The sequence below is a fragment of the Zootoca vivipara genome, chromosome 8 (assembly GCF_965207765.1).
Source record: "Zootoca vivipara chromosome 8, rZooViv2.hap1.1, whole genome shotgun sequence".
NCBI classification, from domain to species: Eukaryota; Metazoa; Chordata; class Lepidosauria; order Squamata; family Lacertidae; genus Zootoca; species Zootoca vivipara.
In genome coordinates, this window is record NC_142591.1 from 73,778,284 (window position 1) to 73,802,301 (window position 24,018).

At 43.8% G+C, this 24,018-nt stretch overlaps 2 protein-coding genes across 4 annotated transcripts in view; one reads left to right on the forward strand and one right to left on the reverse strand.

Annotated features, from left to right (window-relative positions):
* MRPL13 (mitochondrial ribosomal protein L13) overlaps positions 1-16,996 on the reverse strand; it is a 30,347-nt gene extending 13,351 nt beyond the window's left edge. The window contains exons 1-6 of one of the 2 annotated variants that reach the window (XM_035125376.3): positions 16,932-16,996; positions 15,095-15,218; positions 13,581-13,674; positions 12,520-12,580; positions 6,075-6,161; positions 3,902-4,023 (exon numbers count right to left, since the gene is read on the reverse strand). In XM_035125376.3, coding sequence (XP_034981267.1) covers positions 3,902-4,023; positions 6,075-6,161; positions 12,520-12,580; positions 13,581-13,674; positions 15,095-15,218; positions 16,932-16,958 — 515 coding nt within the window. In that variant the 5' untranslated portion in view covers positions 16,959-16,996. Of the gene's footprint in view, positions 1-3,897; positions 4,024-6,074; positions 6,162-12,519; positions 12,581-13,580; positions 13,675-15,094; positions 15,219-16,931 lie in introns of those variants that run through there. The other variant, XM_088675878.1, reaches the window with a different exon arrangement.
* An 81-nt stretch (positions 16,997-17,077) lies between these two features.
* The window catches only part of MTBP (MDM2 binding protein), a 28,909-nt gene continuing 21,968 nt past the window's right edge, over positions 17,078-24,018 (forward strand). The window contains exons 1-7 of one of the 2 annotated variants that reach the window (XM_088675877.1): positions 17,078-17,258; positions 18,100-18,180; positions 18,682-18,755; positions 18,844-18,995; positions 21,480-21,538; positions 22,416-22,560; positions 23,719-23,833. In XM_088675877.1, coding sequence (XP_088532003.1) covers positions 17,252-17,258; positions 18,100-18,180; positions 18,682-18,755; positions 18,844-18,995; positions 21,480-21,538; positions 22,416-22,560; positions 23,719-23,833 — 633 coding nt within the window. In that variant the 5' untranslated portion in view covers positions 17,078-17,251. The remainder of the gene's footprint in view (positions 17,259-18,099; positions 18,181-18,681; positions 18,756-18,843; positions 18,996-21,479; positions 21,539-22,415; positions 22,561-23,718; positions 23,834-24,018) is intronic. The other variant, XM_035125373.3, reaches the window with a different exon arrangement.

Consider the following 24,018-nt stretch of genomic DNA (forward strand, 5'->3'; position numbering starts at 1 on the left):
AACCTAGCTCAAGGCTATGATATGAACTAGCCCAGGCATCTCCAAACTGCGGCCCTCCAGATGTTTTGGCCTACAACTCCCATGATCCCTAGCTAACAGGACCAGTGGTCGGGGACAATGGGAATTGTAGTCCAAAACATCTGGAGGGCCAAAGTTTGGGGATGCCTGAACTAGCCAGGTGTCTTACTGAGAATCAATCATAGTCAGCCCATCATTTGAAAAACAAGACTTTAGAGCCATCTTGCCCCAGAATGGCAACCAGACATTCCATTTAGAGACTATGGCCTTGGTTTAAGTAGCCATTTGGCCCCTAGCTTAAGTATCTGAGTTTCTAACACTGGTCAGATACACATATGTCATGCACACATACCTGCCAAGTCTCTTGCGGAGAAATCCGGGATCGGCAGCCGCGCGACACCAGAAGTTGCGTAGACGCAACTTCCAGTGTCGCTCTGCCCATCTATGGGCACCGAAAATGGCCGGTGTCGGCAGTCACGTCTACGCATGCATAGCTGCCAAGTTTTCCCTTTTCTCACGAGGAAGCCTATTCAGCATAAGGGAAAATCCCTTAAAAAAAGGGATAACTTGGCAGCTATGCGCATGTCCGGAAGTGCGTAGACGCAACTTCCGGCGCTGGCCATTTTCGGTGCCCATCGATGGGCAAAGCGACACCGGAAGTTGCGTCTACGCACTTCCGGACATGCGTAGATGCGACTTCCGGCGCCGGCCATTTTCTGGTGCCCATAGATGGGCAAAGTGGCACCAGAAAAATGGCTGCCGACAGGAGCCAAAATAAGGGAGATTAACGGGAGAGGAGCTAAAACGGGAGACCGCCGGTAAACGGTAAGGAAAAACGGGGGTTTCCTGGGAAATACGGGGTACTTGGCAGCTATGCATGCACAGTAACCACCGAGCTGTGGCTCTCACATAGCCTCGGGAGGAATTGTTTTCACAACACCAGTTATCTATTTGTTTCTCATCTTTTGTGGGCAACAATCTATAAACAAACCTTTTTAGGCAATCAAGGAGGAAAGAGGAGAAAGAGGCAAGGGACAGCCAGGGACCAATGGTGAAGGAACTAGCAGCTCAGGCATCAATTCTGGTAGACTCTTAATTCCTTGCCTTTTTAGCTATTATAGTGCTCACCAAGGTATCTGGATTTTGAAACACCCAGAAATATAGCCAGATGAAAGTATGCAAAATGAAGTTAAGTTTATGGAAATCTGCATGCTTTCCATTGTTCCAGACACTGGGTGCAGACATAAGGATATATATTCAGCATTTATATATTGTTTTTTTTAAATAGATGTTCAAAGTTCTTCAAATACAAGCTTCCTTCCTATGTTATATACCAAAGAGGGCTACATGGCCGTTCAGTATCACTGTTCTGACATAGTGGACTGCAGGAGGAGAGAGAAAAGCAGCTAAGGGAGTTTGTAGTTATGGCGAGATTCTGAGATGTCTTGGCTCACATTCTAAGTACATACACCAGATAGTATTAGAAGAGTGAAATGCTTCACAGAGGGGAAAGGGTCAAACACCTGGACTCTCCTGGAACTTTTTCCTTGACTTGCCATTATTCCAAAGTTAACAGACTGTAAAGTCCCATTTGGAAGGAGAATGGCTTTAAATAATCAAGCTCATAGGGAACCAGCTCCAGCTCGTGAGAATTCTCTTTCGGGTGGTCTCTGTCTGTCTTTCTGATTCTCTCTGTCCTATGTAATCACAGCATGGAATAATTTTGCATATGCCATGATAAGATGGAAATACCATACTTGTAAACAGCAGTACATTTTAAATTCTGCTCATTAGAAGAGCGTAGCAGGATTGAGAAACAGGTAGGAACACACTAAGTTTCCAAAACGCTTTTTATCTCCTCCCTAAAAAAAAAAAGAAATTAAACCCATAATATACTGAAGAAATAAAATAATAATTTTATTACTTATAACCCGCCCATGTGACTGGGTTTCCGCCACTCTGAGAAGCTTATAGCTTATATAAAAACATCCAGCATTAAAAACTTCCCGATACAGGGCTGCCTTCAGATGTCTTCTAAAAGTTGTGAAATTCTTTATCTCCTTGACATTTGACGGGAGGCTGTTCCACAGGGAAGGCGTCACTACCGAGAAGGCCCTCTGCCTCGTTCCCTGTAACTTTGCTTCTTGCAATGAGAGTACCAGCAGAAGACCCATGGAGGAGGAATATCTGTTTTTAACTTTTCCTTTCTTCCTGCAACCACAATGCCCAACAATCTTCTTTAAAAAAAAAAAGAGTTCCAAGGCTCAACAGTTAATGAAGGTGAAGACTCATTCAGTGAGCAAAATAACTTTCTTTAGATAATGCAGAATTATTTAAAAGCATTGCAGTGAAAGGGAGGCTCCGACCCTGCCATATTTTGCAACATAAGAACCTACAAAGAGCCTGTGAAAGACCAGCAAGCAGGATTTGAGCACAAGAGCATTCTCCCCTCCTGTGGTTTCCAGCAAACTGGTATTCAGAAACATTACTGCCTCCAATTCCTGCTTGGCAGGGGGTTGGACTGGATGGCCCTTCTGGTCTCTTCCAACTCTATGATTCTAATTGCCTCCAATTGTGGAGGCAGAGCATTGATTTCTTATGTTCTCCCATCACTCTTGCATCACATGCAGAGAATCTGAACTGAAACTAAGATCAGTATGGAATTCTTATTTAGAACTCTGATGTATGGGCCTTGCAGATACAAAAAGCTACTACTGTACAGGGGTACCTCGTGTTACGTGCGGTCCCCCTTACGAATGCTTTGGGTTACGCGCTCCGCTAACCCGGAAGTAGATCCCCCTTGCTGCAAACTTTGCCCCGGGAAGCGAGCAGAAGTCGCGCTCCAGTGGGAGGCGCCATTAGTGAAAGCGTGCCCCATGTTACGAGCAGTCCTCTGGAATGGATTAAGTACGTAGCACGAGGTACCACTGTAATCATATAATGTTCCAGGAAGCTCATCAAATGTTTTGCAATACATTTTACTCCTGCATCATTACTGTACGTTGATATCTCAGCAGCGGGTCTTTTACTAGCAGATTTCTGGGGTGGTCAGAGGTGGAGATCCAGGCCCAGTTGCTTCCTAGATTGTCATTCATAAAGGTGGCACCACGCAGAATGCATAGAGCTCAGACCGACCGCTGCTGATTCCGATTGCATATTTTTATAGACGCAGCGGCAGTAAAACCTCTATGGCAGGAGAGGTGGTGGCAGGTTGTGGGAAGAGAAGAGGCATCTACCCTGCACTTAAGAACAAGCTCTGCTTGGGTAGCATCACCTCAAATGCCACCGAAAAGGCAATATTCTAATGGGAAGATATTGAGCTTGGAAGGTCTGTTCCGCATGCTAGGTTTGGCTCTGGTGCCCTTCACAAAACACCCTTAATATTTGATGCAAGTAATGGTTTCAAGATTGCATTCCGGTTTGGCAAAGGAATATTTCCTCACCTTCCTGCTTTCTTCTCTTTGTAAATAACTTATAAAGCTTAAGGCACATATCACGACTGCTTTCAAGGCTGCAACTTAATCCACCCAAAGCCTTACAAATACCTGTGTCCCACGCGAAAGCAGGCTACTATATTTTATAGGTTAGACCATTCTGAAAACATTTTCCTAGAGGACCAAAAACAGACATGCCTTGATTTCTATTATTTTAAAAGGAAATGCACACACTCTCTCTCTCTCTCTCATGAAATAAGAACAAAATCTACTCTCAAAGTGATCCAAAAACTGAAGGGACAAATCTATATGGCCTATCCGTCTTCATCTTTGCTTCAAAGGCATTTCTAAAACATTTCTCTAGCCGCTTAGAGGCTAATGCATTCTTTAAAAGCTAATCCATCACGTGCGGTTATAAAAGCCCCGTGCAAGGACTTTTAGACACTTACGGATTCCAGAGCCTTGGGAAAGCATCGATTTCCTCTTGCGTATATTCATCAAACCTCTTGGGCACTTTGCGGGGCTGCGGAAGCACCTCTACAAGATTCTTGCGTATTTCTTCGGGGATAACCTGAGGAAGAGGAAGAGGGAAACACAAACAGCCACCAGCCATCAATTACATCACTTCCTTTCTGAAGCATGAGTGGGCAACCCAGGTGCTCCTGGGCTCAAGGGATGATGAAAGACATAACCCAACACTTGAAAGCCCACAGGTTGCCCACTCCTGTTGTAAAGGAACTGACGCAGTTGTGGCATATATTGGGTGTTTAGGTCCATCACAGGGCCCTGCTTTGATTTAGAGACATCGGAAACCCCTGGGAACCTGAGCCCTACATTTCTTAGGCAGCCTATTTCCTACATATACCTCCTGCAACCTATCCTTTGCAGTGCAACCCTACCCCCAGCTGGCAAATGGGATGATTACCAGGATACACTGTCATTTCTCTTCCAGCCTTTATGGGCCGAGAGGAGAGCAAATTCTGTGTCCAGGGCATCTGTCTACCAGCTTCATCTGGTACGCAGGCTGAGACCCTACCTGCCCACAGACTGTCTTGCCAGAGTGGTGCATGCTCTAGTTATCTCCCGCTTGGACTACTGCAATGTGCTCTACGTGGGGCTACCTCTGAAGGTGACCCGGAAACTACAATGAATCCAGAATGCAGCAGCTAGACTGGTGACTGGGAGCGGCCGCCGAGACCACATAACACCGGTCCTGAAAGACCTACATTGGCTCCCAGTACGTTTCCGAGCACAATTCAAAGTGTTGGTGTTGACCTTTAAAGCCCTAAACGGCCTCAGCCCAGTATACCTGAAGGAGCGTCTCCATCCCCCATCGTCCAACCCAGACACCGAGGTCCAGCGCCGAGGGCCTTCTGGAGGTTCCCTTGCTGTGAGAAGCCAAGTTACAGGGAACCAGGCAGAGGGCCTTCTTGGTAGTGGCGCCTGCCCTGTGCAACGCCCTCCCACCAGATGTCAAAGAAATAAACAACTGCCAGACTTTTAGAAGACATCTGAAGGCAGCCCTGTCTAGGGAAGCTTTTAATGACTGGTGTTTTAATGTATTTTTTATCTCTTGTTGGAAGCCGCCCGGAGTGGCTGGGGAAACCCAGCCAGATGGGCAGGGTATAATAAATAATAATAATAATTGTTGTTGTTGTTATTATTATTTCTACTGGTTGGAGATGGGAGAGGCTTCCAGATTTACCCAGTCAGATGGAAAACAACTGCTGACAGTCCTGCCAGCAGCATCCTGCAGAAAATCCTGCTCTGGAGGGCAAGGGTATTAGTGGCTTTGTATTCAAAGGCCTGTGGATTCCCCAAGGGGCCTGTGGATTCCCCAAGGGGCCTGACCCCTGAAGAATCTCTTCCTCCTCTCTTGCTTCCCCCTGGCCCCTGTGAGATGCTGGGGCTCAGCACGCAGCAATGGTACCTCCGCCCTACTCTGCTGCAGTTGGGATAGCTCTGCAAGTCAGTCTGTATTGACAAAATCAACGAAGTGCGCAGTGACATCTTATAGGGACAACGAATGGACTGTTTTCACAGATGGGAATCTACTTTACTGGGTACATACAGTGGTACCTTGGTTCTCAAACGCCTTGGTACTTGAACAACTTGGAACCAAAACACTGCAGACCTGGAAGTAAGTGTTTGGGTTTGTGAACTTTTTCCGGAAGCCGAATGCGCTCCCTTTTGAGTGCCACACTTCCGTTTTGAATGTTACGCTGAGGTCTGTCTGTTTTTGCTGTTTATTTTGCATTTTTGTGGCTCTTTTTTGGTGACTGTGTGGAACCCAGTTCAGCTACTGAGGGATTGATTTGGTGACTGCAGTACATTGTTTATTGCTTTCATTTATGGATCAATGGTCTTGTTAGTAAAATTCATGTTAAATTGCTGTTTTAGGGGTTGTTTTTAAAAGTCTGGAACCGATTAATCCATTTTGCATTACTTTCTATGGAAAAGCGCGCTTTGGTTTTGGAACGCTTTGGTTTTGGAACAGACTTCTGGAACGGATTAAGTTTGAGAACCAAGGTACCACTGTACATGGATTGAAAATGTAGGTTAGAATTTGCGTGGGTACAGTCGAGATTGGTACACAAGAAACAATACTGGCAACTAACTTACATCATCTGCAAAGATATGCAGCCTTTGCATCATAGTTCTTCTGAGAAGGTTTTTGGGGAGCATGCCATACGTAGCCAGTTTTACAATCTGCAAAAGAAAATACATAATATTGGCTGCCTCAAGGTCTCAGAAATCTTCAGCCAGCTAATAGAGAATTGAATAAGGATCCTTGAGATCCTTCAGCCCCTTTCCAAAGTATGCATAACACACAGAAAAATATTTTGCCCACTTCTACTTTTTATTATTATTATTACATAAGCATGCCTTCAGATTTGGAGTTAAGAACTCTTGGAGTGCATTATAATAAGAACTGCCGTGTCTTTTTGCATCTGGAATTTCTTTCTCGTCAGGGCAGTTTCAACAGTTTTACGCCTAGGATTTTTTTGCAGTAGAAACTACTATATTTTTCAGGTGCTTTTCTGTGTGTGCGCATTGAATCCTGAATAAAAGCCACAAAAGACGCCATAAATGTTAGTTTTCAATAGACAGTTTACAAAGCCGATAAGAGTAATGCAATCTGGAAGGAACATAAAAGCCACAAGTAAAAAGCCAGAAACTTTCACTTCCAAGCTTCAAGCGGTCATGTGCACTTCTTTCAAATACAACGGAGAGAGCTCTACACATTTCCACATATGCCGGCAGAGTGGTTTTACACAATTGCACTTCATATTACAGTTGGCTTAAAAAAACCAAACCAACCTTGGCTAAATGAAGGGAAATTCAAGGTATTTTTCTTTTGTTCAAAGCAGGCCCCTGGGGCGCTCCTTTGGATCAGGGGGAAAGAGATTCAATCCTCGCCCTGTACTGCAATGATCCCCAATACTACTCAAATTGCACCCCTGTATTCTGCATTTATGTTCCCCCCCCCTTCCAGAGTTTATAGCTGCTCTGGGGACATGGGTTCATTCCAGACTCCTGATCCAAGCTGTAAAGGTAAAGGTAAAGGGACCCCTGACCATTAGGTCCAGTCGTGACCGACTCTGGGGTTGCGCGCTCATCTCGCATTATTGGCCGAGGGAGCCGGCGTACAGCTTCCAGGTCATGTGGCCAGCATGACAAAGCCGCTTCTGGCAAACCAGAGCAGCACATGGAAACGGCGTTTACCTTCCCGCTGAAGCGGTTCCTATTTATCTACTTGCATTTTGACGTGCTTTCGAACTGCTAGGTTGGCAGGAGCTGGGACCAAGCAACGGGAGCTCACCCTGTCACAGGGATTCGAACCACCGACTTTCTGATCAGCAAGCCCTAGGCTCAGTGGTTTAACCACAGCGCCACCGGCTGAGCCACCCTCAAATATGCTAGGGGATTCAATCACAGAGTTTTCTCGCGTAACATGCAGTTGGGCCCTCTTGATGACATGGTTTGGACTGGAGGGTCGTATTTATTTTAGAAATGTATACCCCTCACTCATCACCAGCGCTCCCAGGTTGGCTTGCAAGCACAAATGAAAACTATAATGCAGCTAATAAATATACTCCCATCAATAAAACGCGGAAAAACCACCACCAGAGATTTATGAACTCACACTTACAGTACTTATAGGGGGAGGGGAACGTGGTATGGGAGACTTTTCAGTTGCTTATGTCCTCAGGACTCACCGTCAGCCCCAATAACATCAGAATAGCAACTTCAGTTAACAAGGCAACATCTACTTCACCTTTAATTATTTGATTGTTGTTATTATCATGTTCTTTAGCAACAAATTGCCACCTCTTTTTAAGTGAAACGTGCTCTCTGCTGGATCGCGGCACAACTTGTGAATAGGAGTTAGATGAATTAACCAAAGCAGGGAAAGATTTAAGTCACAAATGAATTTCACTCACAAATTGAGATTGTGGGCTTATGGATCCCTTTCTCAACCCATGCATAGTTTGTCACCTTCTGCATAGTCTGTCACTGACCCAGGTTTGGAAGACTAGCACTAACCATAATTTCTTAATTCAGGCGTCATGGTAGACAGTAAACCACACGCAAAGCGGGTGTGGGGAAGAACCCTTTCTCAGTTCTCCAAATCATGGTGTGGGGCATTGTCAGGACAAAGTGGACACTAGCTGAGTCAACCGACTCTTGATTTCAGTTGCTTCACATTCTTCAAAAAAGTAGTTCTGTGGTTCTTCAGGTTTGCATTTCTATTTACATGTGTCTTGGCCTGTACATAGGAATTAGCAGCTGAGGAGCGTTATGGGGTGAGGAAGTCCAACTCCTTGAAATCAGGGACTATCAGATGGGGAACCCCCTTGACAGTAGGTCGAGTCCTTGGGCTGCTAGTTGCTTATCCCTCTTCTAAAATATAATCTAAAGACTCAACGGGCGGGGGGGGGGGAGCAAAATGCTAACATTAAGCAGTTCCTGAAACATTTGGACAAGCTCTCTAGTAAGGAACTAATAAAACTGCCAAACAGACAGCTGTGAAGAATGAATATGTGTGTGTGTGTGTGTGTGTGTGTGTGTGTGTGTGTGTGTGTGTAAATACACCCATATAATAGTTGGAAAGGCAGAGATTTGGAAGAAGTAACTAAACTTTCCAAGAAATCTGGCCGACTCATTATTATTTGAGAAGACATTGGTACAATGAAGCAAATTCAAGAAGAAAAATCTGGTTCAAAAATTGAATAATGCTGTTTGATTCCAGCACACACACAAAAAAACACTGGAAAAGTGATCTGTTAAGAGAGATAGTGTATGGTATCAGCAAAAAAATGGTGTAAAGAAAACCCAGTTATTGATAGAAGTCTTTGGATAAAGTGCCATTCTTCTTTTAAATATAATAATAATAATAATAATAATAATAATAATAATAATGATAATAATAATAATTTATACCCCGCCCTCCACAGCGAGAGCCAGGCTCAGGGCGGCTGACATCAATAAAATATGCTGGTGGAAGCATTAGAAGCAAAAAGTTGCCTGCATCAGCCCTAAATACCGTATTTTTCCATGTACTGTATAAGACGGCCCTTTTTCGTCTAGGAAGGTGCCTTATACCAAACTGGACCCCCTAGTCTATCTAGTTCAGTATCTTCATTGATCGAAGCCTTTGAGAATCACTGCCAGTCTTTTCCAGCCCTACCTAGAAATGCCAGAGATGGAACTGGAGTCTTTCTGCGTGCAAGTGCAAACTTCCACTATGCTACTGCCCTTCTGAGTCATTGGTTTTGTAGTTAAAAGGTTAGTCTCAGACTGGGAAATCTCACCTTCCCAGAAGAACTACTGTATTCAGAAAGAATAACAAAATGGGTGCACATTTAGGCAGAGAGGTTGTCTTATATAAACAGAAGAGATTCATCTTAGAGAAGAGAAATTAAAAGAAAAAGTATTACATAGCAAGGAGTATAATATAGGAACCATGCACAGTTTTTCTGAAATACATAGAATTACGGGGGTGGGGTGGGGAGGAAACATTATAGAGGATTAGGCTACTTTTCCACTTGTAAAAACTATACAGTTTTAAGCTAAATGGACTTGCATGCCAAATTTGATAGACCTTAGTTCCAACTGCCTTATTTCTGGATTTCTTCTACAAAACAATTTGACTTCTAAAGTAGAGTTGTGCAGCCGTGTTTTTTTGCAATTGTCACATGGTGGAATGGAACTTCACATCTTTCCCCTACAATACCTTTCCAAATACATGAAGGGAAGCAATTTCTATGGGACAACAACTGAAATAAGTGCACATTCATTCCCAAATGAATGGAGCTCTTTCCGAGACAAGACAAACTTCTTAAACAACACAGCTGATTACAGCTCTAATCCTTACATAATTTATTCCAAATTTTACTTTGAAAACTGATGCTCCATTCTGCACTTTTAGACAACTGCAGTATGCAATGTGCCCCACCCCCAATGTCCTTTTCTGCAAAGCCCCTTTCACATTCATCTCTCTGCTTCATTTTCTTTTACTAGTCTCCCAGTTGATCTTCCTATTTGCCCTAAGCTCTCTTTCTCCAAAATACTCTGCCTAATCAATGTACTCAGCTCTGAATATTGGGATAGAGGAAGACAAAACCAGAGCTCATTTGATATTAAAAGCAGACCTTTTAATGATTTTTTGGAACAATATTTTTCTCCACTTGTTCCTCTGTTAGTCTAGTCTAGGTTTCTGCTAAAAAGTTATTAACAGGAATAGTATTTGTTACATTGGTCTTCATTGCCTGGGTCCTGACATAATCTAAGGTGGGTTTCAACAACTGCACTGCCTGCACATAATCCAGCAGCACAATTTTTCCATGTCTAACTTTGAGGCATGTTAAGTTATGCTGCCCTCCAGTGTTCACTGGCCAACACGTGCAACTCAAATAAAAAATAAAACGGAAAACCTTTGTGTTATGAAAGGCTGATGTAGTCAAAGAATCTATCATTCATCTGTAAGCACCAAGTCAGTTTCTGAAAACTTTTATTTTAAACTGCATCTTTAGTACTGCTGCTGCTGCTACCGGTATGTGACTTAACTACCAGTTAGCTCATCTAGGAGAAGAAAAACTCTGATCCTAAACCTCCACTGCCTTGCGGAATATCCATGGGAGGGAAAAAAAGGCTCAGGAGTAAACCCTACACAAATCCCTAAGGACTCATAGAATCATAGAGTTGGAAGAGACCACAAGGGCCATCCAGTCCAACCCCCTGCCAAGCAGGAAACACCATCAAAGCATTCTTGACATATGCCTGTCAAGCCTCTGCTTAAAGACCTCCAAAGAAGGAGACTCCACCACACTCCTTGGTAGCAAATTCCACTGCCGAACAGCTCTTACTGTCAGGAAGTTCTTCCTAATGTTTAGGTGGAATCTTCTTTCTTGAAGTTTGAATCCATTGCTCCGTGTCCGCTTCTCTGGAGCAGCAGAAAACAACCTTTCACCCTCCTCCATATGACATCCTTTCATATATTTGAACATGGCTATCATATCACCCCTTAACCTTCTCTTCTCCAGGCTAAACATACCCAGCTCCCTAAGCCGTTCCCCATAAGGCATCGTTTCCAGGCCTTTGACCATTTTGGCCTTTGACTCCTCCTTCTGGCAACTCCTGCAGCCAAACATATTGCTCTGTGTTCTTTTGGATCACACCAGCAAGGCTGAGACATCTGGGCAGCCCAGAATCTCCCCAGAGGTGCACTCCATTACATCTCAAGACATATGGGTGCCAATAACAACTACCACCTCTGGGGAGATCCTGGGCTGCCCAGACGTCTAGGCCTTGCTGATGTGATCCATGAGTAGTGTAATCACACAGACTCAATGCACCAAGTACCCAAAAGAACATGGACAAGTGTGATAAAGATCAAGGATTTAAAAAGCTGGATTTAAGGGTTCATTTATTAAAACCACTGTGAAATTTCCCTTTTAAAAAATTCGGCTAACACCACAGAATCTGAATAACGAGAGGAGGGAAGGCAGTTTGACAAGAGATATAGAAGCTGTTCAACCACAAGGAAAAGCAAGGCAGAAGGCATGGAAATGAGAGAACAGAAAATTAAAAAGTTTGGTGTAGAGACTGAGAACTGTAAAAAGAGGAGCGGAAAACTGATGTTGGTGGAATGCATGGGATGGAGCCAGAGGTGGGGATTCAGAAGGCTGGGGCAGCCGCAGCTTCAGAAACGAAATAAACACACAACATTTTGAATTGCATTGCATTGTGGGCACTTGCTGTAGAGTGCCTGTAATGTAATTAACCACCCTCTCAGTCCCATATAATATAGCCTCATAATGGCACTTCCCATCCCTGCAAAAAGAGAGAGCTGACCACAGAGTGCATGGTTACCCTCAAAGTATTACTGTATGTCCAGTAGAGATATCACAGTTTTATCATTCTAATCTCATGCAGCAAGCCCCTTCAACTGCAAAGATGTGACAATCTCTTAATGATCACATGGGAAGGCTCTCAATGCTAGGACCTGGCCACTGCTTCATGTGGGAAGCAAATAGGATAGGAAGGAGCCAAAAATGACTTTGAGGGTTGGTACCCCCGAGATGGTGGGATGCAGGTGGCGCTGCGGGTTAAACCATTGAGCCTAGGGCTTGCTGATCAAAAGGTCGGTGGTTTGAATCCCTGCGACGGGGTGAGCTCCCGTTGCTCGGTCCCAGCTCCTGCCAACCTAGCAGTTCAAAAGCACCTCAAAGTGCAAGTAGATAAATAGGTACCACTACAGCGGGAAGGTAAACGGCGTTTCCGTGTGCTGCTCTGGTTCGCCAGAAGCGGTTTTGTCATGCTGGCCACATGACCTGGAAGCTGTACGCCGGCTCCCTCGGCCAGTAACTCGAGATGAGCGCCGCAACCCCAGAGTCGGTCACTACTGGACCTAATGGTCAAGGGTCCCTTTACCTTTACCCCCGAGATGAGAGCACCTGCCACTGTAACACACATGTGAGCTGCCACTTCACTTGAAATGAAGGCAGAAAATTGCAGAGGGAAGTCATTTAGGGAGGTAGGACAAGAAAGCATGCTCACTTACTGCAGTTGGGTCCCTTAGATGAAGGTTAGCTGCCGTCACCTGTCTGAAGCCACCAGGGTATCTAGAATACAAAACAACAGAATCAAGAAAATTCAGAAGCGTATCTAAATAAGAGAACGATAGCAAAGACTGCCATCTTGCAAATAAAAACATGCATATGCTGTACTGTAAGCTTGCTCACTAGTGAACTGCATTGTTTATGGTTTTATAAGTATTTTATTGATGTTGATTCATATCATCTTGTCGTTTCATTGATATTTTCAGAAGCAACCATATTCACGTGACTGATTTGTGTTAACTGTTTTCCATATTGAATTTTAAATGGCTGTATCCTGTCCTGGGACTTGCTGGTGAAGGGCAGATGAGAATAATATTAATAACTTGTATGTTATGTTATGAGAGCTCCGAGTTTGGAGCTGGAAAGGATGGCGGGGCTTTCTGGATTGGCCCCGTGTACTTCAGCAATGCAGCGGCCAAACATCCCCTTGCCTCCTTCCCTCCTTTGGAGCTGGAGAGGCAATTGTCTCCATCCACTTCTGCAACTCGAAGGTTAGAAGGAAGGCTCAGACTTGTTATGGCTGCTAAAGGATGACAGCACATTTGCTGTAGTGAGTAAAAATGTAGAACACCCTGTCATGGGGCTATTTGCTAAAAAACACACCACACTTTACTATGGGAGTTGCACAAGCATTTCCAATATAGAGTACCTCGACTTACGAAGACCATCCGTTCCGTGGTCATCTTCGTAAGTCAAAGTCTTCGGTTGTTGAAGCACCCGTTCTGCGCATGCGCCGACGGGGCGCGCCACTTCTGCGCAGGTGCCTACCGCGCGCGGGGCGAAAAAACCTCTGGGTTTGTTGACTTCGGAAGTCGAAACCTTCGGAAGTCGAATCGTTTGGATGTCGAGGTACCACTGTATATTAGCATACCTTATACTAAAAATACAAAGCTTCCCTTTTCCAACTTTCTAACAGTAACAACGTCCAAAGCCATTTACAGAATATCCGCATTTTACCAACAGTACTGATTTGTTTCATGTTTTTAATCCTTCGAAAGCTTACCCAGTATGTGATGAATACACCTTCTGCTCCCATTTGTTGCCGGAAAAAGCAATGTGCCTTGTGTTTATTATGACAACATGATCTCCAAGGTCACCTTAAAAGAAAAAGGTTCTCAGTTAACAGGATCATCAGCTACTCCAGGTGTATAGCACAATTTCCTCTAGACAAACCATAAACTGTAACCAAGGACAAGACACTAAGTCAAACCATGGCTTAGTTCACAGCAGTGCAGCAGCAGCAGCAACAACAGGACCTGAGGAGGAGTACAGTAGCGATGACCTCCTCTTCGGGAGCCTGCATACTTGTGTGCTCATGCTAACCATGATTTGGCTTAACATTATGTGTGAATTGAACCCAAATCAGGGAAGTATCTATGATCCTGCGCAATGTTGAGGTAACACGCCTCAAAAGCATTAGTTTTCATGGCACCCATTAGTGGCAAAACTCCTTGCAAGTCATGCCCTCATTAGCTACAGAGGGGTGTGTAATTACTGGCGGAGGAAGGAGTGCGGGAGTGCCCCGCCCCCGGCAGCTCGATCCCGGCAGGGTGCCATCGCGGCTGCCCCCCTTGCTTGCACTGGGTGCCCCGCCCCCAGGACGCGCCCCCTGCCCCTACAGGCAGTGCGCCCAGCCCCCGGGACGCACATCAGTCCTGCGCCCACCTGCTCTCCGCCCCTGGTGCTGGAGCATGAAGCTCTGCCACTGTGTGTAATGTGCAGCCAGCTCAATTCGTGAAGCATGCATTTGGTTTAGGTTTCAAAACCATTTCAGCTTTTTTAAGGGGAAGAGAACCTAAGAGTTATTCTGCATTTGCTCTGCATCTATTCTCAGCTCTACTACTTACAAAATATATTCTACTCATATGGTTATCCTACATCAAAATGTGTGTATTTCACAGATAAAGGGGCTGGGATCCTTGCAAAGCATGCTGAATTAGATGGGCCTTCATAAGATTCAGGAAAGTACTTAAGAAAGAAGGCATAGCCGGGATCATTCAACACAGATTAAAAAGGTAAAGGGGCCCCTGACCATCAGGTCCAGTCGTGTCCGACTCTGGGGTTGCGGCACTCATCTCGCTCTATAAGCCGAGGGAGCCAGCGTTTGTCCGCAGACAGCTTCCGGGTCATAGTAAGGAGATGCTATGCAATGTTCTCATTTTGAAAATTTACATGCAGACTGTTGTTAAACAACAACAAAATGGTTATGCAAAACTCAATTCATTCCACTCCAGCTTTAGACTGGGGTTTGTCAAAGTGGTGCCCATAGGAGCACTCTCTGGCCACAGAGACCCCCTCTAATGCCCTCTAATGTCCACTATTTGTCCTCCCTCAGAAATTAGGTTTGAAAGAATTCTATTGTACCCAACAGAACAGGTTACAGTGTTTGTGGTGCCCACAATTCCTCCAGCCTAAAAATGTGTTCATTGGCCCCAAAAGATTGTTGACCCCCGCTTTAAACAATAAAAACAAATCAGTGCCGATATAGCAAACATTTGAATCCCGAGCAGAACTCACTTAGTGCATGGTACACAGGCTTATGCTTCCCCTGAAGTCTGATGGCAGTGATGGCTGCAATTTTGCCTGGCGGTTGCATCTTCGCATCTATAAGATACCAGGCTCGAGCAAATGTGGCCCATTGCTTTAAAGGAATAATGGATCGTGGTTAACATATAGAAATATTATTATTCCTACCAAACAAAAATATATGTGCTCATCTCAGTGAACCATCCCCAGCACACATTATTTGACCCATATGACATTAAGAACTGTGGTTTGTCTATTAGGACTGGTTGCATTAAAATAAAATGCAACACCAACCTGCCTAAAGAGACATTTTTGCTGCCCTGGGACACAGAAGATGGTCAACAATGATTGATCAGAATCCAACTCGTAGTTGGAAAGCAACAGCGGCATCCATGCAATAATTTCTCCAGTTTTTTTAAACCTCAGTCCTATGCAGTATAGGAGCACCAACATAACTGAAAATAATAGACTTAAGTGCACCTAACTCTGTATAGGCTGCAGTCCTGCGCACACTTACTTGGGAGTAAGTCCACTTATAGTCAGTAGGAATCAGTTCCAAGTAAGCATGCATCAGGCTGAAGCCATATTTTAAAAGGTCATTCAGAACCAATTCAGATGTAAAGAACAACATTATTATTATTATTATTATTATTATTATTATTATTATTATTATTATTATTATTATTCAGTAATAAAAAGAAAGTTCTGTAGCATGTTAATACATACGGTGTAAGCCATAATTAGAGTTCATAACATAACCCTCAATTAATGGGTTACGTGGGGGGGGGGAGAGACCACTTGTCACATGCAAATGAGCATAACGAGACTCAGAGGTAATTTCCCTTTAAAGCTGTGGCTCTCCAGATTTTCTCTGATTCCGCAGCATTCAACAGCCCAGCCAGCATAGCCATTGGTCATGGTAGTTGTAGTCCAGCAAAAATATCTGGAGGGTCACAGCGCCCAGCCTACTGGAAGTCTGCAAGCAGGGCCCAAGTGCAACTTGTGACTCCCAGCATACTGCCTCTGACAGTGGAGGGCAGCACATGGCTGAAATAGGCAAGGACCAGGCAAGAGAAGGCGCAAGTCCCTTGACCTGGTCACTTTTCTGGAGAGTCTACGCAAGGAGGTGCCCCTGAAAGCCTACACTTCCGGAAAGAGAAGGAAAACAATAAGCATTGCATTTTTACACCCAGAAGGAAATGGAGAGACACTGTTATAAGGCACCCCTACCTCAATGCTGGAGGCAGAACATGGTTTTACCTAAAGAGCTTGTGATTTGATTTATACAACTGAGCAGTATCATGGTTCTCACGTTCCCACTAAATATATATGAGTTTATTTGGTAGCGTTCATGGATTATTTGACATATCTGGTACCAAATACAAACCTTGCGTTCCACTTTGGGATATATTTTACACCACCTGTTCTGCTCTAAGCATTTATTATTATTTATTATTGTTATTGTTATTGTTATTATTATTATTATTATTATTATTATTATTAACGTTGTGGTCTCAGGAGGAAGTGTGGTACAGTATACCAATTCAGTTAACAGCAATAGCAATAATAACCACGTGACTTTATTCATAACTACAACATCAACCCATTTTAGCAAGGGTTACAGATCCATTTTCGCCCCCCCCCCCAGCTGCCCGATTTAAAACGGAAGACACATTTGCAGCGCGCCGGTTCCCCGCCCCCCCCCCCAGCCTTTTGCAATACAAGAAAGGCAGCGCCCCCTCCCCGGCTTAAAGAATGCGGATTCACTCCGCATTAAAGCGGGCAGCCAGCCCTGCGTGGTGCCTTTCCGAGGGCTCGAAGGCCGTACCTGCGCGGCCTTGGTGAAGCTGGCCATGGCGGCCTCGCCGTCCAAGGGGCCTCTCTTGCCGGCCGCGAGCGGAAGGAAGGCGGCGAGCGGCGGCCGAGGCCTGTAGCTCCTCCTCGGGAAGCGGAAGCGGCGCTGCCGCCGCCGCCGCCGAGGGGAAGGCGAAGGGAGGCGGGAAGCGGGAAGCGAGCGCCCGGCGGCGGCGGGACTCACTGCCATGGACCGCCACCTCCTCTTCGTGAACTGGCGAGGCCGGCGAGGAGAGGCCGGACCCGAAGGCCGCCCAGGTGCGCGATTCCTTCCCGTGTGAACCTCGTCGGCTTATGCCAGGTTTCGTTCACGTGTGCGCGTGTGAACTTCGCGTGTTTGTCGCTGGTTTAGTTCACGTGTACGAACGCTGTGTGTTTAATCACAGGTTTAATTCACGTGTATGCTTGTGAATGTCGTGTGTTTATTGCAGGTTTAATTCACGTGTACACAAGTGGATTTCATGTGTGTTTATTGCAAGTTTAATTCACGTGTACAGGTGTGAATGTCGTGTGTTTCTTGCCGGCTTAATTGATGTGTACACTTGTGAATGTGTGTTTATTGCAGGTGTAATTCACGTGTACACATGTGAATGTCATGTGTTTCTTGCCGGTTTAATTGATGTGTACACGTGTGAATGTGTGTTTATTGCAGATGTAATTCACGTGTACACATGTGAATGTGTGTTTGTTGCCAGTTTAATTCACGTGTAGACGTGTGAATGTGTGTTTATTGCAGCTTTTATTCACGTGTACACATTTGGACCTTGTTTGCTTATTGTCACCCTCCCATACTGGCATGTGAGCCTCGTTTCTTTATTGCAGTATCATTCACATTTATGTGTGAAACTTGTGTGCTTATTGCTGGTTTAATTCATGTGTATGTAAATGAACCTTATTGATTTATTGCAAGTTTCATTCACATGTATGTGTGTCAACATTGTGTGTTGATTGCAGATTTAATAAACGTGTACACATGTGAACCTCATTTGGTTATTGTCACCCTGGTTCATAGCTATAATATACTAGAGATATTTTGGCATGCATGCTACTGTAAATTTAAGGAATGCTTAATCAGGATGGAATGTGGATTATTGTGTTCCTATGATGCTTCTTGCACATAAACTAAAATTCGTATTTTGCAGGTTTGACTGCTGAAAGTATTTATAACTTATTAGAAACAAACTGCAGTACCTCACTAAACACAAAAGTTGAAGATTTCCCAGGTAAGTGAAACAGCAAATATTAGCATATGCCATGTTTTCAGACATTGGGGACTCACAGGGGATGGGTAGGTCCAACATGTGTTGCTTGTGAACTTCCCAGAAGCATCTGACTTGCCACTGTTGAAAACAGAAAAATCTTTATAAATTTTAAATGTTTTCAGGTCTGTGCTTTAGATGCCGGTTACGGTAATTTATAAAGTCACAGCAGTCATTTATTGAGGGCCTCACAGATTTAGTTAACTGTATATGGCCACTAGAAAACAAGGAGAAACAGCAGCGACTCGCAACAAAGAAAAGAGAAGGATAGTTAATAATGCAACAAAAAGACAATTGTTTACAGTAATATCTTGCATTTTGTTATTTAGTGTATATTTTTTGACAGCATCTTGCAGTTCTTCAGTCAGCCTTTGCAGTCCATTAAACATATCTAAAGAAGGAAATAGGGTTTGGATACAAGGTATTAATACGCTATCTATCTATCTATTCCTTCTTATTTTTTAGCATGTTCACTTGTTGGGACTCCAGGTGTGAAGGGATGGTATTTTGCAATTCAGTCAATATGTGGGTTTTCTCAGGTGAGTTAGTACAAGCTGCATCATTATCTATTCTACAATGTTAATATAACTTCGCCAACCCTTATGGAATTTCCTTTTGATTGGGTAGTTCTGCAGTTGTGACTGGGAGGACATCAATTTTGACCTGGAGACAGATGAAAGCAAAATCTCTATTCAAAGAAATATTGAAGCATGCCTTGGCGATTTCCAAAGTTTTGAGGACGACGACAGTAATAGCCGGGAATCCCTATCCCTGACTGAGTAAGCTGATTCAGTATTTGATAATACACCCAAATAGTATAGTTTAAGAACCAGAAAACCTAGGCTGTAAACCTAGGGAGGAGGCAACTATTGCCACTGTACAAAAATGGAGCTGGGATACATACCAGGGAAGAACAAGGGCAAGATAGCTTGTCTTAGGACGCTATTAGCTGAACGAGAACAGTGAAATGGCCGGGCTGAGGTCAGAAGGCCTGTGTGTGTTTTATAAGGCGCAGGTCAATTCTGTGTCCAGGGCAGCTGTCTATCAGCTCCATCTGGTAAGCAGGCTGAGACCCTACCTGCCTGCAGACTGTCTCACCAGAGTGGTGCATGCTCTAGTTATCTTTTGCTTGGACTACTGCAATGCGCTCTACGTGGGGCTACCTTTGAAGGTGACCTGGAAACTGCAACTAATCCAGAATGCGGCAGCTAGATTGGTGACTGGGAGCGGCCGCCGAGACCACATAACACCGGTCTTGAAAGACCTGCATTGGCTCCCAGTACGTTTCCGAGCACAATTCAAAGTGTTGGTGCTGACCTTTAAAGCCCCAAATGGCCTCAGTCCAGTATACCTGAAGGAGCGTCTCCACCCCAATCGTTCTGCTTGGACACTGAGGTCCAGTGCCGAGGGCCTTCTGGCGGTTCCCTCGTTGTGAGAAGCCAAGTTGCAGGGAACCAGGCAGAGGGCCTTCTCGGTAGTGGCGCCCGCCCTGTGGAACGCCCTCCCATCAGATGTCAAAGAGAAAAACAACTACCAGACTTTTAGAAGACATCTGAAGGCAGCCCTGTTCAGGGAGGCTTTTAATGTTTAATAGATTACTGTGTTTTATTTTTCTGTTGGAAGCCGCCCAGAGTGGCTGGGGAAACCCAGCCAGATGGGCGGGGTATAAATAAATTATTATTATTATTATTATTATTATTATTATTACTACTACTACTACTACTACTACTACTACTACTACTACTTTATTTTCAACCAAATGAGTCCCTTAGGATAATTCGTAGGAAGCATAAGCAGTGAGGCAATACAGACACACCAGTTTTACAATGCAGTTGTGATATGGAAGCCTTTATAAAGAGGGCATACCTTTTGAGAACTTGGCTAGCTTCTTCGGTTGTCAGAACATGTGAAATACATTCATGGGCTTTGAAAGTGGCTGTAATGAAAGCATGATAATGTTAGGCTGTTATGAGGCTGCATACAACAGCAGTTTCGAATAGGTCTTGGCCTTGTAAGCCTGGCAGTTTCTTGGAGAGGTTTGACTAGTTGAATGTTAAAACATTATTTATTTCAGATATAAATGCTGCATGGCAGGTGTTGTTAATTTTACAAGAAAACTCTAAATGCCAACACAAGGGGGAGCCGGTGTGTTGATCACTGAAACATGTCAAACAGAAGTCGCTTCATCTCTTTAGCCTGAAATTCTAAACATACATACAGTAGTTACGAATAATCCCAACTGAACTTAGTTGGGTTTGTTCTGAATAAACGTACATCGGATTGTGTTATAAGTAGCAAAACAGTGTTAGTAAATGACTTGTTGGAGGGACATTTTTTTAGAGTTTGACTTGGCATATGACTGCTCTAATAACCAGTGAATAATTTTTAAAAAACATAAAATTTAAATCATGGGTAGGCAAATTAAGGCTCAGGGCCCAGATCTGGCCCAATCGCCTTCTAAATCCGGCCTGCAGATAGTCTGGGAACCAGCGTGTTTCCGGATGTGTGCTTTTATTTAAAATGCATCTCTGGGCTATTTGTGGGGCATATGAATTCATTCATTCTCCCCCTTTCAAAATAATAGTCCGCTCCCCCCCCCAAGGTCTGAGGGACAGTGGACCGACCCACTGCTGAAAGCATCCTTGCATGGATGTTTCCATAGGATCTTTATGTGATCCCTAATCCACCTCCCTAGATGGGTTCTTTTAATAACAGCCCCCTTGGTAAGAGAGGCCAAAGGCATTGGTAAAAGGTAAAGGTAAAGGGATCCCTGACAATTAGGTCCAGTCGTGAACGACTCTGGGGTTGTGGCACTCATTTCGCGCTATTGGCCAAGGGAGCCGGCGTACAGCTTCCAGGTCATGTGCCCAGCATGACAAAGCCGCTTCTGGCGAACCAGAGCAGCACACGGAAACGCCGTTTACCTTCCCGCTGTTTATCTACTTGCACTATTTATCTACTTGCACTTTAACGTGCTTTCGAACTGCTAGGTTGGCAGGAGCTGGGACCAAGCAACGGGAGCTCACCCCATCGCGGGGATTCGAACCGCCGACCTTCTGATCGGCAAGCCCTAGGCTCAGTGGTTTAACCCACAGCTCCACCAGACATCAAATAAGAAGTGAGCCTACTTGCCTGTTTCACACACTGAAAACATGTTGATACTTTGCAATTCTAATATGTGGATTGCATAATGCTTGGAATATTTCAAAGCATTTTATTCCTGAAAGATGATAGCTTATTTATTTTCAATGTTTGTGTTTCAGTCTCTATGAAGAGTCTGCAGAGAGTATACATCTGTTAGCAGATAAGCTTCCTGCTCCTGGTAATCTTTTTTTAATAATCGAATCTTTTCCCCTGAAATATCTTTTTTTTAAAAAAATGCATTTGGGGTTTAACAGATCTATTCCAATTTTATTTTATTTTTTCTATGGCGATCCTTATTCAAGTAAGCATGCATGTTGTCACTCCCTTCTGTATATAATCCTCTCTTATTTGGCAAGTAGTTTTGCATTGCTGGAAAGTTTGGTTCTTTTACCAGCTGGTGTTTGTGCTTCTGTTTATGTATTTCCAGCATTCATAGTCTGGGAGCAAAGTGGCAATAGGTTTCCACATTAGAGCAGCCTGGTAGAAGAAATACAGTATGGCAAAATTTAGTTTTTTAAAAAAACTTAAAAGTGATCAGGAATCATAATGGAAATAAGTCAACACTTTATCTGTGCCTATTGTGATAGACTTGCAAAATGGACTTGGAAGATGATGATGCTTGCTGCAAACAGAGCTGAACAGTATTTATTTAGCCATTTTTATATCGCCGAGTTATCTGTGCCTTCCAGGGCTTATTTACAGATCTGTGTTAGAGGAATGAAAGGAGGGTCGTGAAGTAAGACGCTTGATATACAGTGGAAGGAAAATTGGAACTGCAAAGGTATCAAGAAGCTTAAATGCAGCTTTTTCTGGGGTTATCTGTAAAAGATGGAGCATAACAGTGAAGGTGTGATGTCAATGTTAGGTTGCATCTCTTAAAGCATCTCGCTAAATTTGAGTGTTCTACAACTAGATGTTTGAGAAATGCGGCAAACAAGCCTATAACTTTTGACAAACTGCTTGATAATAGCTTTTTTGGGGATAAAACAGCTTTACCCTATCTTGTGCTTAATAGTGAGGGGTTTGTGTTATATCTATTGTAATTGCTTCTACAGGAAGAACAATGGTTGATGTCATATTGCATTCTTCAGAAAGAGATGCCCCTAGATTAAAAGATTGCTTACCTGCCATTGGTGCCTTGAAACACCTGAGAGAATGGCATGGAGCAAAAATAACTATTGTAGCAAGTGAAAGAAAAATGTGAGTAGTGCCATTTAAACAAGAGAACTAATTTTAGTGTTTATGTCACTTTATGTAAAAATATTTGAACATCTCAGTTCATAAATTGTAATATTTTGGCAGGGACCCTTACAAACAAAATGTACCGTATGTTTCACTCCATAAGACACACCTGACCATAAGACGCACTTAGTTTTCAAAGGGGGAAAGCCCCGTTTTTGTGGGGATCAGCTCACAGTTGTGCAGCTTCTTTTGCAAAGAGGAAAAGCCCAATTTTTAAAAGGATCAGCTCAAAGTTGTTGAGTTTACTTTGCAAAGGGAAAAATCCTGTTCAACTCACAGTTCTGCAGCTTCTGATAATCTAATCAGCCAGATAATCCAATCAGCCAGTCACATGTTGCTGGGGAAACAGCCTCCCTCTGCAGAACATTCAACAATGGAGGCCTGGGCAAGGGGGTGGCCGGAAGGGAGCTAGCTTCCCTTATCTCCCACCCCAATCTCTTGCAACCAGCAGCTGAGGGGTTTCCTCTTTCCCTCTTGTTAGCCTTTAGCTCTTTCTTAAAAAAAAAAAAAGCACGATCTGCTTTTCAACCCTGGGCAATTCGGCTCCAGGGACCATGCATTCGCTCCATAAGACACACAGACATCCCCCCCTTACATTTTCGGAGGGAAAAAGTGTGTCCTATGGAGCGAAAAAATACGGTAAGTTTGCACCAAAAGAGAAAACAAGAGCAGCATACTTCCAAAATGTTGACTAAAGCGTTGCATTGTATCTTTCTGGTAGATTTCTTCTCTGCCTTGATGTATGTTTAAATTGTATACAGGGTTTGAGGTTTTTTCCGGCGATAATGAATCGTGTTCTCAGGTGTCAAAGTGAACTTGTCATGCCCATCAAGCTGCCTTTTGATTTCCTAGAGGGCTAGGAAGTCTTGAGCTAGACACCTGAATGCTAAGGGAGATTTGTGAGACCATAGAATTTGAGTTATAAGATCACTGAGTGATTTTGGTTAAATGAAGGCATATAGATAATGCCCACAACTACTAAGATATATTACTTTTACAAAAGATAAAAGCAGTACTGAGCTGATAGCTGGTGTTGTACCGTTACATTGGAGTTGTAAAGATATAAAGATATGAGTAAAGAACGCATAACTCACTCATGTTTTCTTTCTGCAACAGTTGGCAGAAAATCGCAGACTATCTTTCTGCAGATATTGTGGCTCCTGAGAATCTAAAAAATAGCATTGATTCAAGAGACCTGTGGAGAGGAAAGATTCAGATATGGGAGCGAAAGGTATTGGTGTGAAACCTGTATCAGACTAATGAAAAATGCATGATGAGTTCGTACACGGAAAGGCTTCAAAGCTCTTGATTGAATTTAGTGAATCAGAGAAAAACTGTGTTGCTTTAAACATAGTGATCAAGGTGTGTGTGGCTGAAACAGCCTAGCGTTCTTGTTTGGGTGGGCAGAGCTTGCAG